Here is a 14,254-nt window from a genome sequence, read left to right on the forward strand (position 1 = left end):
AATCATAACTTAGGTCAAAATGTTACCTTTAGCCAGCCAGAGGTCTGGACTGGGCTACAGTCTTCTGCTGCCTCGAGGGTTGCTGATTAGAGGGGTGGGGGATGGGGGAGAAGCCAGATCTTTACAGAGATAGGGATGAGTTCTAGAACTAGGATTTAAAACTAAATTTCATCAGTTATAAGGACCCTAGGTTTCAATTTTTTTCCCTAAGAAATGTGTTACGTATATTTAACAAAAATGTTTTCCATCATCTGTAACTGAGTTTATTAACTTTTTGGTATTTAACACTACAAATTGTGGTTCATTTCTAGATGATTTTTTTTCTAGTCAAACTCTGAAACTATTTTTATAAAGAAAGAAAAAAAAAACACTTAACAGACAGACGTCCACAGTCCCAAAATAATCAGTTTCAAAATAACGGGGAAAAGAGAAGTCAAGAAAATAATACTCATTTTGATGGAGCAAACAAGTCCAAATCTAAGACAATACAACAGATTTGTTAAATTAATCCCATAATTGATTTTTAGAGAACTTACTGATGGGATTAAGTTGCCTCACTGTGTATCTGTACAGTGTACTTATGAAAAAAGGCCAAAAGGTGATTTTATGAAGTTTAGGTGAAGCAACACTGTGGTATAGTTCAACATTTTTCCAGCATATAATTCAAGGGAAGGTCCCTTGATTAACTGTCACAATTATCAAGAACTGATAGGTGAATTACTTTTGACTCTCATTAAATCTCTCCTATATCCACCCAACTAAAATCTCTAACTCCGTCCAACTACCTTTGTTATAGTTTTTACGCATCAGTCTTCTAACATTTCCCTTCTTTGATGAGAATGTGATGACCAGCTCAGGAACACCATCTGCTTGGCAGCTAAGTTTCTGATTGTGATTTTTAAATAAGTTTTCTATTACATCCAGTTCCATGTGACTTTGGGTCGTGCCTGACTCCCAAGGGCTGACTCATTTTGACACCAGACTCTCCTCGGTAGAGACCAGGCCCTGAAACAAAGGTGGCCACAACCTGGCTTGTATGCAGCAGGGGTCCAAATGGAAGTGTCTATTTCAATGCCACTCTGTGTGTGGGGGGGAGCGTCATAATCCACACTGTATTTGTGAATAGATTCAGAGCCCAATTCCCATGAGAACTGACGAAAGGTATTTCTAGTACCATATTTATTTGCTATACAAAATGTCTAAAAACATGGCAGTCAGTATAACGATTCTAAAGATATTCTAAAGCTCGAGATGCAAATTGCCGGAACTTAAGCATTGTTCAATTAATTGAGCAGATGGGCTCTTGAAGGATCTCTAACACTCTAAGTGAAAACAGATTTTGTTACCATTTAGTCTTAAGTTTACAGTCCAAAGAATTTTTTTAAAGGTGGGAAGGAGATAGCATATCATTTTCTTACTTAGGTATTTTGAGAATTGTAATTTACTTTACAGTCTGTTGGATTATCTTAAGAAGGCTTCTCATTGGAGGAAAAACAATTTGTCTATACTCAGCTTTAATAATAAAATGTGAACTTTGGAGAACATGACATAAAAAGAGAAATCAAGTTCATTATGTAAACAAAGGGCATTTAAATATATAATGTTTACTTTACTATAGGGAATATATTAGGAAAAAGTAATAATTGAGTATTTACTAGATTAAATGACAACTTAGAGAGGACTATTTCAGTTTATCCAAAATTAAACAATGCATCAAGTACATTTTGATTTATTTTATTATCTTTAATGAACTATGTTTAACATTTTACAAATCTTCAGCTTGTTACAGTTTTCAGCAGTAAATAGAGTAGTAATAACAATAAATATACAGTGAAATGTGAGATTCCTCTGATGAAAATACAAAAGATAGAAACACTTGGAAACAAGAGGGCAAAATGTCAACTCTAGATCTGAGGAGGAGATTAACATGGTCAAATTCTTTACAAAGATAGCACATAGAGAAATGAATAACTCAGTGCCTATAAATGAATATGTAACTTTGAGCTTCACCTTTCTGGTAAGTTTTGAGGGACATTATTTGACCCACAGATCCCTAAAACTCTCTAATATGCATTGATACTAGAGGACTCAAACACAGGAAGTGATCTGAAAATGATTGCCAAAGCAAAGAAGTGCTTTTATTCCTCAACATTTGTGATCTTTGTGGTATACTGTGTATTATAAAAGGGTGCAATCCCTATACAACTGCATAAATGTCATAAAAATGGATTTTATAAAGTCTCAAGATCTTAATATGTATTCAAAAATACATATAGCTGTGCTTTAGTAAATGAATCCATCAGTTAATTGAGGGATAATTTTGCTTTTAAGATATATCCAAAGTATGTACAAAGGATCCACAAATGTTAACAATTTGTGACCAAAATTCTCTAGGTTTACATTTGCAAAAAACTGGGTTGGTTTTCAATTTAAAAATTTAAGAAAGCTGTGAATATTGTAGATTCATTATCACTTGGGTTAAGAAAAAGTAGATGGCTTCAGTTTAACAGGAAATTTGTGACTACTCACAAATGAGAAGTTACACATTTTTAATCATTAGAAAAGATAAATTGCCTATACTTCCCAATTGAGAACAGAATGTGCAGTGTATAAAAAAATAAAGTTTTATTCTGAAACCCAAAAATGTATTTCTAGAAAAGCCCTTGGGGATACATCCTCTCATTTCCTTTACACAAGAATGAGTAAGTGGCACACCCTTACATCAACAATGTATTCCATTACTAAGCTGAGAGATGAAACATTTTTACTTAAAGGTGGGAGAAATATACACTTAAAATATTGAAGTACAACATTTTCTATATAGTTTCTAACTTCATTCCAACATAAACAAGGTATCAATATAAACAGGATTCAGAAAAGAAAGATAAATATTACTTGCATGCAAAATTCATTGTTCCAACGTGAAACACTAGGTCTATATGTTTTAATTAATAAAAACTGCACATCTGCTTAATTTGGGTAACAGAAAGAAAATGTACATTTAAGAAAGATGTTATCATATCCTTCTAATAAAGCAAGTCTATATCAAAGGCACTTCAGCAGAGCACTAACTCCTTAACCTTTTCCAAGTCATTTTCATTCAAGCTGCTTTTAATGCATCTTTCTGTATTAGACCAATAAGAAGCCTCCTCTAATTTTGGGTCTTATCATTACCCTCTCCCTGCAAAACAGTAAACCTATCTATTACCCAACACATGTATCTCTTCTACGGATTGGGATAAAATATAGGAAACTTTTGCCTTGGTCTTTAAATTCTTTGGGTAAACAGAGAAAGGTAGCAGTGTTATCTGACAGATTAGATGCTTCAGAAGTGGTTACAGGAAAAAATTGGCTGAAGTCTACTATCTTGGCAGAAGAAGCTGTTGTCTTTCATTGTACATCCATCAATAATTTGACTAAAGCTAATGTGACTAATTTTGGTTCTTTCAACTTGTTTACATGCTCCCATATTGATTATAGGGGATGAACAATTTAGTCTCATTTTCCCCCCATGGGAAAGGGGAAGCTGCTTCAGACATTTGCCTTCGTGGAAATTTAAAGAAAATTGGGCTGTGTTTATTTTAATTAACAAAGAGCTTTATTTTTAGGACATATGAATGACTGATAATTCAAGCTGAAGACACATAATTAAAAACAGCTGTTGAATGTGTTCACACTGAATTCTTTACTACAATGAAAAAGACATGAATATATTACTTGCAAAACTGAGGGGAAATGTTGCAAAAGCTATAAGTGATTTAAGAAAAAAAAACTTTTACTTTTCCCATGAAATTGAAACTGTTTTTCTCAAACATCTTTTATGAATGTGAACAGAAAAAAAAAAAAATCTGCAGATATACCTAATATCCTGAAGGTAGTTTTGAATCTCAGGGAAATGACATTTCTTTTTCAGCTCATCAACATTTCAGAAAAAATTGAAATGTTAATTCCCTATAGCTCCACATACTTTGTTAATTTTTTAGTGTTCACAAGAAACCTTTCAATTCATTGATTCAAAAAAACCCACATCCAATTTAATAGCATTTAAGTGCAAGAATTTTTTTACCAGAATATCTTAAAACTGATTTTAGCTTATAGGTATCAGTGAGATTTAAAATAAAGATATGTTTGTTTATTTTCTTCAGATTGGTTAAAAGGGGGAACAGATTCAAAATAAAAATTCAATATCAGTATTCATTTCTCAGATTTCTTAATGAAAAATTAACACCTTACCATTTATTCTGTAAAGCTGTATCCAAAAACTACCAAATTGCTGGAGTAACCTCTCTAACAACCATGTAGCTGCTTGCCCATCTTATATGAGTATGGGATTTACTTTGGGGTTGATACAATACACATGCTGTTTATCACAAAAAAAGAAATGTTGTTTGGCCTTTAAACTCTAGAATTACATCAATCCAGAACAATTATCAAGTTATTTTCAAGTATAGGCATCAGAGAACATAATAGTAACATTTCAGAAGAATATGATGCCTGAAGAATAGTTTCATTTCTAAATATTTCACAGGGGTAATCATCAAAGCAGAGGCAACATTTTGGAAGCAACTTTAAGAGTACACGTTTCACAATGTTATTCTTAAGAGAAATGGGGGCCAAATTGGCTGACTAAGCAACATTTTCAGATACTAAAGTCTTGAAGCTATTTTACAATTCGAACTCCTGATACTTTAAATTCATCATCCAAAAATAAATGCAAAGAATGGGTCAGAAGAAGCATGCCTTAGGATCTTTCTCTTTCATTACTGAATCTCCCATTTTACTATTTACTCTGCTTAAGACATGTCCAGGGACTATGAGATAGCTCAGTCTCACCTTCCTAGGAAGTTCATACTGCAATTTACAACAAGAAGCAATAATAAACAGCACGAGACAGCAGAGACACAACCATCCTTAGTGTTAATTTATGGGGAGGAGTGGGCGTTCCTCTCGCTTCTTCCAGATATTAGTTTTGCTATCTCTTTTGGCTAGTGGTGGTCTGCCCCTTTTTTTAGTGGGGGATGTATTGGCTCAAAATCTTCACCAGTGCTTTTTCTTCCTGGGGATTCCTCCCGAGGGTGCTCCAGGATGGCTCCACTCCCTCCATCTAGAATGTGCCTTAAAGCTGGGTCCTCGGGGGAGCAAACAGTGGTTCCACTCTCACTACTGCTTAGGTCTAAATCTTCTAAGTAAAGAATCTTAGGCTGATGCATGCTTTTGATGAAAGTTTTCTCCCTCTCGAGTTTTCTGCTTGAGTGATGCTCATTCATGTCCACACCAGAGTCCAGACTCGTGTCATTACTCTGGGTTCTCTTGCCTTTTTTCAGGTCTATAAACGAATGCCTGACTTGTGCGACGGGCTTTCCATCAAGAGACACAAACCAGGCTCTGGGATGAGGGGAGGGCTTTCCCTTGGACAGCTCCAGGAGGGTCTGTTCTGAAATTCCTTGAAGCTCTGATGAAAAGGGAGTCATTACAACAACTTCATTTAGTGTTCCAGGAACAGAAACAGACTCTAGTAAGCTGTTTGAATACCGGCTCCAATCTGAAGTCTGGGATGGCAAGCTCTGTTGACCTTCAAGTGGGATATTCTCTTCTTCAGCATCTGGGGGCTGTGCGTGAGAATGCATTGGCATTTTGGGCAATGTCTGTGTAAAGTTCTCTCTATTTACTGGTTCCATCAATTGGCCATAGACTAACTGTCCCTTTCTTGGCAAAGTAGCTGACTTAGCAGCATGTAACTGCTCTGGAGTGGAGAAAAGGTCAGAGGTTTGAAGAATGGCAATAGGCTGGCTGTAGATATGCATAAGCTGCTCAGGAATGTGGGAACGCCCATATATCTCTTCATTACCTGTGAGATATCTCTTTTCCTCTTGAGCATTACCTAGAGATGAAGATAGATTGTTGTTCATATGTTTAGGTTGTTTGGACGCTACATTGGACTCCAAAGACTGTGTTGGGTTTCTTGCATAATTATTTTGATTGGCGGACAGAAATGAAACATCTTCATTGTAGATTTTAAAACTGTCCCGAGTTTTTACCATGGAAACTCTTTCTTCTGCTTCTGCCTTTGATGGTTCCTTTTGTGAGGGCTGTATGAAGAGTTTTTGGCATTGAATAACTGTGACTTGTCCTCGGCTTTTAATGCAACTTTGACTGTACTGATATGATTTATGTGTGTTGTTGAAGTTGTCTGGTCTCTCTTGAGGACCTCAAGTTTAGTGATATTTCTTTCTCTTTTCTGAGGAGTACCACACTTATCCCTAGAGTACAAGAGAAGAAAAAAACATGTTTAAAACTTATAGTCTAGAAGGTTCATTTAAAAATACCATCCCACAATATGTACATTATACAGCAATGCTACTGATACACTATATCCATTTGAATTTTAATCTTCATATTTCAAGATCAAACCAACAACTTCTACAAATAAACTTTGTAATATATGGAACACACTGACATGATACTATAATTTGATAGTTTTCCGGGTTTACGAACATTGATTAATATTTTCTTACCTGCAATAACAAAGAAGTACAGCAAAAAATCCAATGACAATGACTATTGTTCCTCCTAATATGGCCGTAAGAAACACTGTGTGGTAGGCAGTTATGTCCTTTGAGTCTCCATTTATACCTAAACCTAAATAGTTCAATATAAACGAACAAATAAAATAAAGAGAAAATACATAATTTTAGATCAAATTTTCAACTATGTCCTAATCCCAGGTGAAGCAGATTGAATATGTGTAAAAACTTGTATTTCTTGCTCCCCTCCCATGGCAGACTAACCTTTGGGTGGAGACTACCTTCTCTATCCTTTGGGCTTCATCAACTGACTTGCTCTCCTTGATGAAATGTGAGCACCTTAAATGAAGTTGCATGATATAGCCCTGCCCTCTTGCTAAGGTCCTCTAATATGCAAATGGTATATCCCAGAGAGTTGCTATTCCTTCAACCTATGTTCTGGAATGAAAAGAAAATGTTGAACTGAACCAACCTGAGCCCAACAATCATTAAATGTAAGCAACAAATAAATGTTTGCTATTGTTAGCCACTGAGGTAACTGCAGCCATGGCTGACTGTTACAGGCATTGGTACTGAGATGCTGAAATGCTGCTATAACAGAACCCCAAAATATGTGACACTGGCTTCTAGGCCAGGCAGGAGCAGTGAAGAAATTGTTTCAGTAGGCAATGAAACTGCTGATCCAAGTTATGTAGTAGCAAAATAGTTCCAATTAATTTGAGCTTTGTGCAAAGAGGTTTGAGACAGAATATCGGTAGTGAGTGTGGACTGTTTGTTATTAGCTGCATTTCATTTAAAAAAGAAAATTTAAAGATAAATTCAAAAAAAAATTTGCCAAAGTAAGCAGGGATAAAGGACTAGAGAATCCAAAAGTTCTGGGACTTGAAGGATTAAAAGTTGCAACTCCTTCAGCCTGGGCTCTAGAATAAGAAGATGCCATGATCCCTGTAAGCTGAGCCCAGTAGAAGCCCACTGAACTCACGATCCTCCTTTATGAGTGAGCACATAGACACAATGCTGTTTTGCAGTAAAAGCTGCCTAATACACTAAAATGATGAGTGTAGGCTATTAAGACTTTGCATGAAAATCAATGCTATTGGGCAACTAACTTTGAGGTCATCTGTTTCAGTATCACGAAGACTTCATTTTATTCAAAAAATGTATATAACAAGTCTACTGATCAGTAAGTATCAACTAGATTGTAATACGTGTTCAGGGTGAGTAGGTGATGAGAGTGGTGAGGTTTTCTGGTGATCTCACCATGAGAAAACATCCAGAATGAAGCTCTCACCTTCACAAAGAACACCAGATGAGACAGGGCCACAAGGTCTTTAGATCTATCCTTTAAATTCCACATCATCTAATTTAATAAAAGTAAAGTAACAGTGATGGTAAAGGATTTGGAGAAGCAGCTCTGTGGATATGCACACAGACTTTGGAGCCAAGTGCCTGAAATGGAATCCTGGCCTCACCATTTATTTCTGGTGTGGTCTTGGGCAAGTTTCATTTCTTTGTGTCTCAGTCCATATCCACATACGTAATCCATGTGGGTTCTTATGAGGATTAAATGAGTTAATACTGATAAAACACTTAGAACAGTGTTTAGCACATGATAAACACTCAAGTGTTGGCTAAACTACACTCTTGTGAAATGAAACTTCAAGGTTATGTAAGAACAAGCACTCTGGTATTGGTCACACTTTCAAATATGGTAACTAATAATAAAGCACTTATCATAGCTAAACAACCAAGTACAGCATTACACAATATATTTCTTCAAACAAAAAGAAATGAGTAACGATTCCATCTGCAGATTCTTATTCAGGATCCATAGTTGCAACTGAGTAAAGTTTAATTATAACTGGGAAATTCAACTTCTGCTCCTTATAATATGAGAGTATATGTTTCCACAGTATAGTAATGCTAACAATTTTCATTCCACAGGAATTCAATGAAACTCACTTTTGGAAATAGGAAGCTGATACTATATGAAGTGTGATCAAACAATACGATGAATGTTTATATAAAAAAAATTATTATAGTAAAAGACACATTGCCATTAGTCCCCCTCAAAATACTCCCCCTCACTTCGAACACACTTATTCCATCGTTCTTGCCACTTTCTGAAACAGTTCTGGAAGTTCTCTTTAGTTGTGCTGTTGTGGCTGCCTTGATGTCTTGAATCATTTTGACTTTGGGGAAAAGCCAGAGTTGCATGGTGCCAGATCCGGTGAGTAAGATGAATGAGAACACACTGTAATGTTTTTACCTGACAGAAATTGCCATATACCAGAAGCGATGTGTGACACAGAACACTGTCATGATGGAGGATGATTTATGCCATGCTTTTATTTTGTTTATTTTTTATTTTTTTGGGAGGGCACAGCTCACAGTGGCTCATTCGGGGATCGAACCGGCAACCTTGGTATTATTAGCACCACACTCTAACCAACTGAGCTAACCGGCCACCCCCCATGGCACACTTTTAAACACCCCTCAACCGTAGCTCACACCTACTGACTGCACTGAACAAGTTGAAACTTGTCACACACTGTTACTAAGGTTCGACACCCTGCTTCCTGTATTGGAAATTCTCCCTTTCCATTGGATGGCACTTGGCAGCAGCATTCACTGTATTTTCTGATCACAACAGAAAGGCTCCATGTCACACATCACTTCTGGTACGGTAATTTCTGTCAAATAAAAACATTACGGTGTGTCCTCATCCACATTATTAACAGGATCTGGCACCATGTGACTTCTGACTCTTCCCCAAAGTCAAAATGACCATGAAGGGTAAACATTTTGAATCGATTCAGGGCATCGAGGCAACCATGACAGTGCAACTAAAGACTGGAAAGAAGACTTCCAGAACTGCCTCAGAAAGTGGCAAGAACGATAGGATAAGTGTGTTCGAAGCGAGGGGGAGTATTTTAAAGGGGAATTAATGGCAATATGCCGTTTACTGTAATAAACTTTTTTTTTTATTTAAACATTCATCGTATTTGTTGATCACACCTAGTATGTATGACAATAGCAAAAAATTATGCATCTGCATATGTGTGTGTGTAGAAGGGGTTATAATACATGTTCATTGAAACCAAAACATATTTGAAAATGCATATTTAAAAACATCAATACACACTTGTTTATTAAACTCTATACTCAACTGCATACTTACCTAGAACAATCTATGAAAAACTATTTGGCTTTAATTGCTTGTACTTAATTTTTCAAGGAATTCTAGAACTCTACTTAAGATTTATTTAAAAAACAGATTTATATATTAACCAAATTACAACTAAAGTAGCTCCTGCACAGTAACTAGCCCATTTTGATTTACAGTAATACTCACATCCTAAAATGTTTGAGATATTAGAGATCACTATATCCAACTCCTACAATTTAGAAACAAGAAAAGTAGTACTCAGAAGGGTAAGTACCTATTTAAAACTCACCTAGTTAGTTACTGGCAAAGCCAGAGCTATAATTAACTTACCCATATTTCTAGTATAGTGTTCCTTAGACTGTGATATGCTTGTAGAATAAAAACAATACTAGAAGGTATCTAGTTCAAACTAAATGGGAATCCTACACCTCTATTTTAGTACTCTGGTTCATACAAAATCTTTTCTAACATATAAGCTGAAAAAAAAAACTTTAACCTATTTTAGAAAATTATTGAGCTTTTATAATTCATGAAGTCATCTTAAAGAAGTTGGTTGTTTCAGATATATATTTAGTGGAAGGTCCACTTCTGTGTAAAACTCAACTACTCCTTAAGTTATTTTTATTAGAAATGAAATAACTTGGATTTAGTTGAGTTGAAGTATTAAATATTAATATTCTTTTTCATCAATATTTCACTATAGTTGCAAACCTAAAGTGGGATAAGGCAGCTGGAAAGACTGTGTGATATTTTGCATCAGGAAGAACAAACGTAACTACCCTCTGGCTTCTGAATAAATAATCTCTTAAGTACTAAGTTCAAACAGAAACAGAGAGAACATCCCTCTTGATCATATATGGTTAATGGCTTTTATTTCTTCTATTGGAATACTAAATTTTGGCTTCATTAAAAAAAGTCTTGTTACCTTGTACAACTTAAAATTCAAAGGTTGTCAACATAAAAAGAAAATTAAAAACTATTTTTAAAAAAATTTTTCAGAAAAACTATGAGAGCCTTTAAATTATTAATAGACAGCCTTAATAAATTTAGATGATGGACTGCTGCAGAGAAATGTATGTAAAATGTCATTCACATCCTGGATCAGGATGTGCATTGGGACTATTCCTGGCCAACAAGAAACAGACAGGTCTCAGCTGCCTCTCAGCTGGGAGCCAAGACACTCGAAAAACCAAAATAATTATCTGTGATACTTATTTAAAGATGAAGGAATGAGATCTTCATTCAACTCTCACAGTCTCTGAAAACTTGACTAAAATGACACTGAAAGTTTTGATTTGTTTTGTTTTTGTAAATACACAAACCTACAGGTTATGGGAAAATGGATTAGAGACAAGAGCAACAAGATGCTGAAGAATGGAAAGTTGACTTAGCAAAGCTGTTGTCGGAAAAAGCCAAGAGGCAACTCAGTTTGTACCAGTGAACACTCATAAGGCCCCAAAGTGGTGGCAGGCCCATGGTGCATAAAGTCTACATTACAGCAGGTTAGAAGAGTTTTCTTTTTTAAAGATTAACAGATCAAGTATGCAATGTTTGACTATTTTGAGAGCTTTACATAAATCAAAATAAATGTAGAATTTCCTTAGGTACAAACAATGTAGGTAATTTGATACCATGTTAAATCTAGAAAAAAATGAAATACTAATTTCACCTAGAATACGAATAGATCATCCCTAGTGGACAATTCTTGGTTTTTGTCCACCTCTGTTCATAGGTAAAGCCAATCTTCATTTGGGGTACCATTTGTCTTCTCTTGGGACACTATTATTCAACAGCCCTTCCTCCACACACCGGTCCCAAATCCAACCAAGGTGTGTTGTGCTCATGACCCAGGTCTGGGCCAACCAAATTCTTCATCGGTAGAATAATCAGGAACAGTGTGAAAAGACTACAAAGGGTTGGAGTCCGCCATCATGAGCTGTGATCTTGTGAAGACTGTCAGGCAGGCACGCTAACTGGGCCTCTGGGACTTCTGCCTCTTAGATCTGGTTCTTCAGCCTTCCCTGGCATCCCATGAACTCCCTGTATCCTAATATTATCTTAATTATCCAAAATCTGTTCCTGTGGCTTACACCCAAAAGCTCTAACGGATCTGGGTAGAATTTATTCACAGAAAGTAAACTAAGGAAAAAAAAAGTTGATTTGAACAAATTTCATACTGCATAGATTCGTCCGACAGTATAGCTATAAGAAACCTTAGAGTTCACGGACTTAAACTTTTCTTATATATGTGAAAAAAATAAAGCTGAGATGAAGAGACTAGAATCTTTTTCCATTGTCATACGGTGGGTAAGTGGCAATACTTAGAATGAAACGGAGGTCTGCTGATACGAATCCCAGTATGACTATTTGGATTGTTTTTTTTAAATTACTTTTTGTTTCATTTTTACAAACCTCTAGTTCCTGGAAGTGAAGCTGCTATCCAGTAGCCCAAATGTGGTGCTTCATATGTCCAAATTAAATGATTTTATATTCCTTGACCAATCCCTGGCCATGATTTATCCAAGTACCTAAAAAGCAAGGTAATAAAAATACCAGTTAGTTATAGTTTACATCTCTTTAGAACTGATAGGAGTTTGCTGATAGTTAGGTATAGAATACTTAGCAGGATTTTTTCAAAGATTATGAAAACTGTAGCAATATTTATCATAACATAATATACATATATCATATATTACATGGTAATAGAGTACATATAATATATAAAATAAAATAATTTCAATGATTTGTTATGAGTACAGGAAATAAAATCATTATAAGTAAACTAAAGATGTAGACATAATTAAGGAAATCATGACTCTCCGATAATGTTTAAACTGTGCATCTGAGATATAGCTTACGGATGTGAATAGTGAAATCTACTTTGTCAATAGGGGGTTAATTATCACCTGTTCTGGGATTCTGATTAAACAGTATACTATATACTGTGTGTAAGTGTCACATACGTGATACATCAATTCAAAAATTTTGCCATTGGAAGGTACATTAGAGGCAAAGACCTTTGCCAGAAGGACAATCAGAAATCAGGACTCAAAGCAGATATTTCTCTTTAAAGTGTTTTAAAACAACTCTTTCATTCAACATATTAGGAAATTGAGACCCAAATACATTAAGTGATTTGTTCAAAATCACACTGCTGGTAAATGATTTAGAATCCAGGTCTGAGAGTTTTCAATCCAGTCATTTAGAATAATATACTACTGGGATATGGTGATTTATAATAAGAAATATATATTTGGTCTTAGTGATGTAGGAGATATTTTGCTGTGAGTGCCGGGATCCTCGTGAGACCGAAGAATGGAAACAGACCAAGGAGAGGTGAGGAGTTTTTCAAAAGAGGATAATTTATTAAAAACAAAGAATCAGAACTCCCCAGCGGGAGGGGGTCCTGAATGGGGTGCCCAGCGTGGGGCAAAGGCTTATATCTTCTCTTGCCCGTTTGAAGAAGGGAACTGGCGCCTTCTACTGAAATTCGTCTACCAGGTTTGTTCTGTTTGCCCATCCTGAAGGAATTTGCAAAATACCCCACTCCTATTAGATCTGCTCCGTTTGTCAAGCCAAAAGGAATTTTATGATTAACCTCAAGGCACTGTTATATTTTGTCCAGGAGGGAAAGAGTAATTTCAAAACCTGAAGTTTCAGAATATGTCTGTCTTTTGTTTATTCCACCAGGGACCTCCCTGTCTACCTAAAAACATGCTAACTAATAAGTAAATTATCTCCTTGAGAGCTGTTCTAACAAAGTATTGAACTCGAGGAGAGGGTCACAAGAACCTCTGGAGGGTTTATAGCCAGTTGGTCAGAAGCACAGGTGATAAACTGGACTTGTGATTGGTGTCAGAGGAAGAACGGTGGTCTTGCGGGACTAAGCCCTTAACCTGTGGGATCTGATGCTAATTCCAGACAGGTAGTGTCTGAATTAATTTGCAGCACATCTAGCTGCTGTCGGAAAACTGCGTGGTGAGGGGTTATAAACACTGCCATATTTGATGACCAGAAATGAAGTATTGAGCATAGAATGGAAAGTTGAGAATAAAAGAAAGAGTTTTTCCTGTGGACAGAAAAGGTGCTGCTGTAATAAATCATAAATCCTTAACTGGGTAGGTCACAACCCAGGCCTATAACTTCTTCAGTCGAAGTTGTTTAAGCCAGCCTTGCCAATGGTTCTTATGCATGTAGGTTAACACACCTCTGAAATGCCAGAGGTAATACACCTCCTCCCCCCGAAGGTGTGACCACCCTCAAGAAAGCACATAATCTTGTAATCCAATTCCAATCACCACATTGCTTTGTCCCACCCTCATGTAATCTTCCTTACTTTCCCTCAATTTCAAATACATAAAAGAAATGGCAAAACTATTATTCTCTGGAGCGTCTGAGATCTTGCTTCCAAGTTTTGACTCAAATAAACTCTTATAAAAATTCTCTACAGGTTTGGTCATTTCTTATGTCAACAATTATTTGGCATCATACAGCAGGATTCCAAAGCCCACCCACGACCACCCTGCAGACCTGGACCTGGTGTCAGGTGCCAGCAGGGGCC

General features: G+C 36.2%; 1 protein-coding gene across 1 annotated transcript in view; it reads right to left on the reverse strand.

Annotated features, from left to right (window-relative positions):
* Positions 1-1,710: 1,710 nt before the first annotated feature.
* Positions 1,711-14,254, reverse strand: part of FAM171B (family with sequence similarity 171 member B) — a 67,119-nt gene continuing 54,575 nt past the window's right edge. Inside the window, 6 exon segments of the mRNA XM_033112646.1 lie at positions 1,711-5,027; positions 5,030-6,085; positions 6,088-6,260; positions 6,516-6,639; positions 12,106-12,180; positions 12,183-12,221. Coding sequence (XP_032968537.1) covers positions 4,918-5,027; positions 5,030-6,085; positions 6,088-6,260; positions 6,516-6,639; positions 12,106-12,180; positions 12,183-12,221 — 1,577 coding nt within the window. The 3' untranslated portion in view covers positions 1,711-4,917.

The sequence above is a fragment of the Rhinolophus ferrumequinum genome, chromosome 8 (assembly GCF_004115265.2).
Source record: "Rhinolophus ferrumequinum isolate MPI-CBG mRhiFer1 chromosome 8, mRhiFer1_v1.p, whole genome shotgun sequence".
NCBI lineage: Eukaryota > Metazoa > Chordata > Mammalia > Chiroptera > Rhinolophidae > Rhinolophus > Rhinolophus ferrumequinum.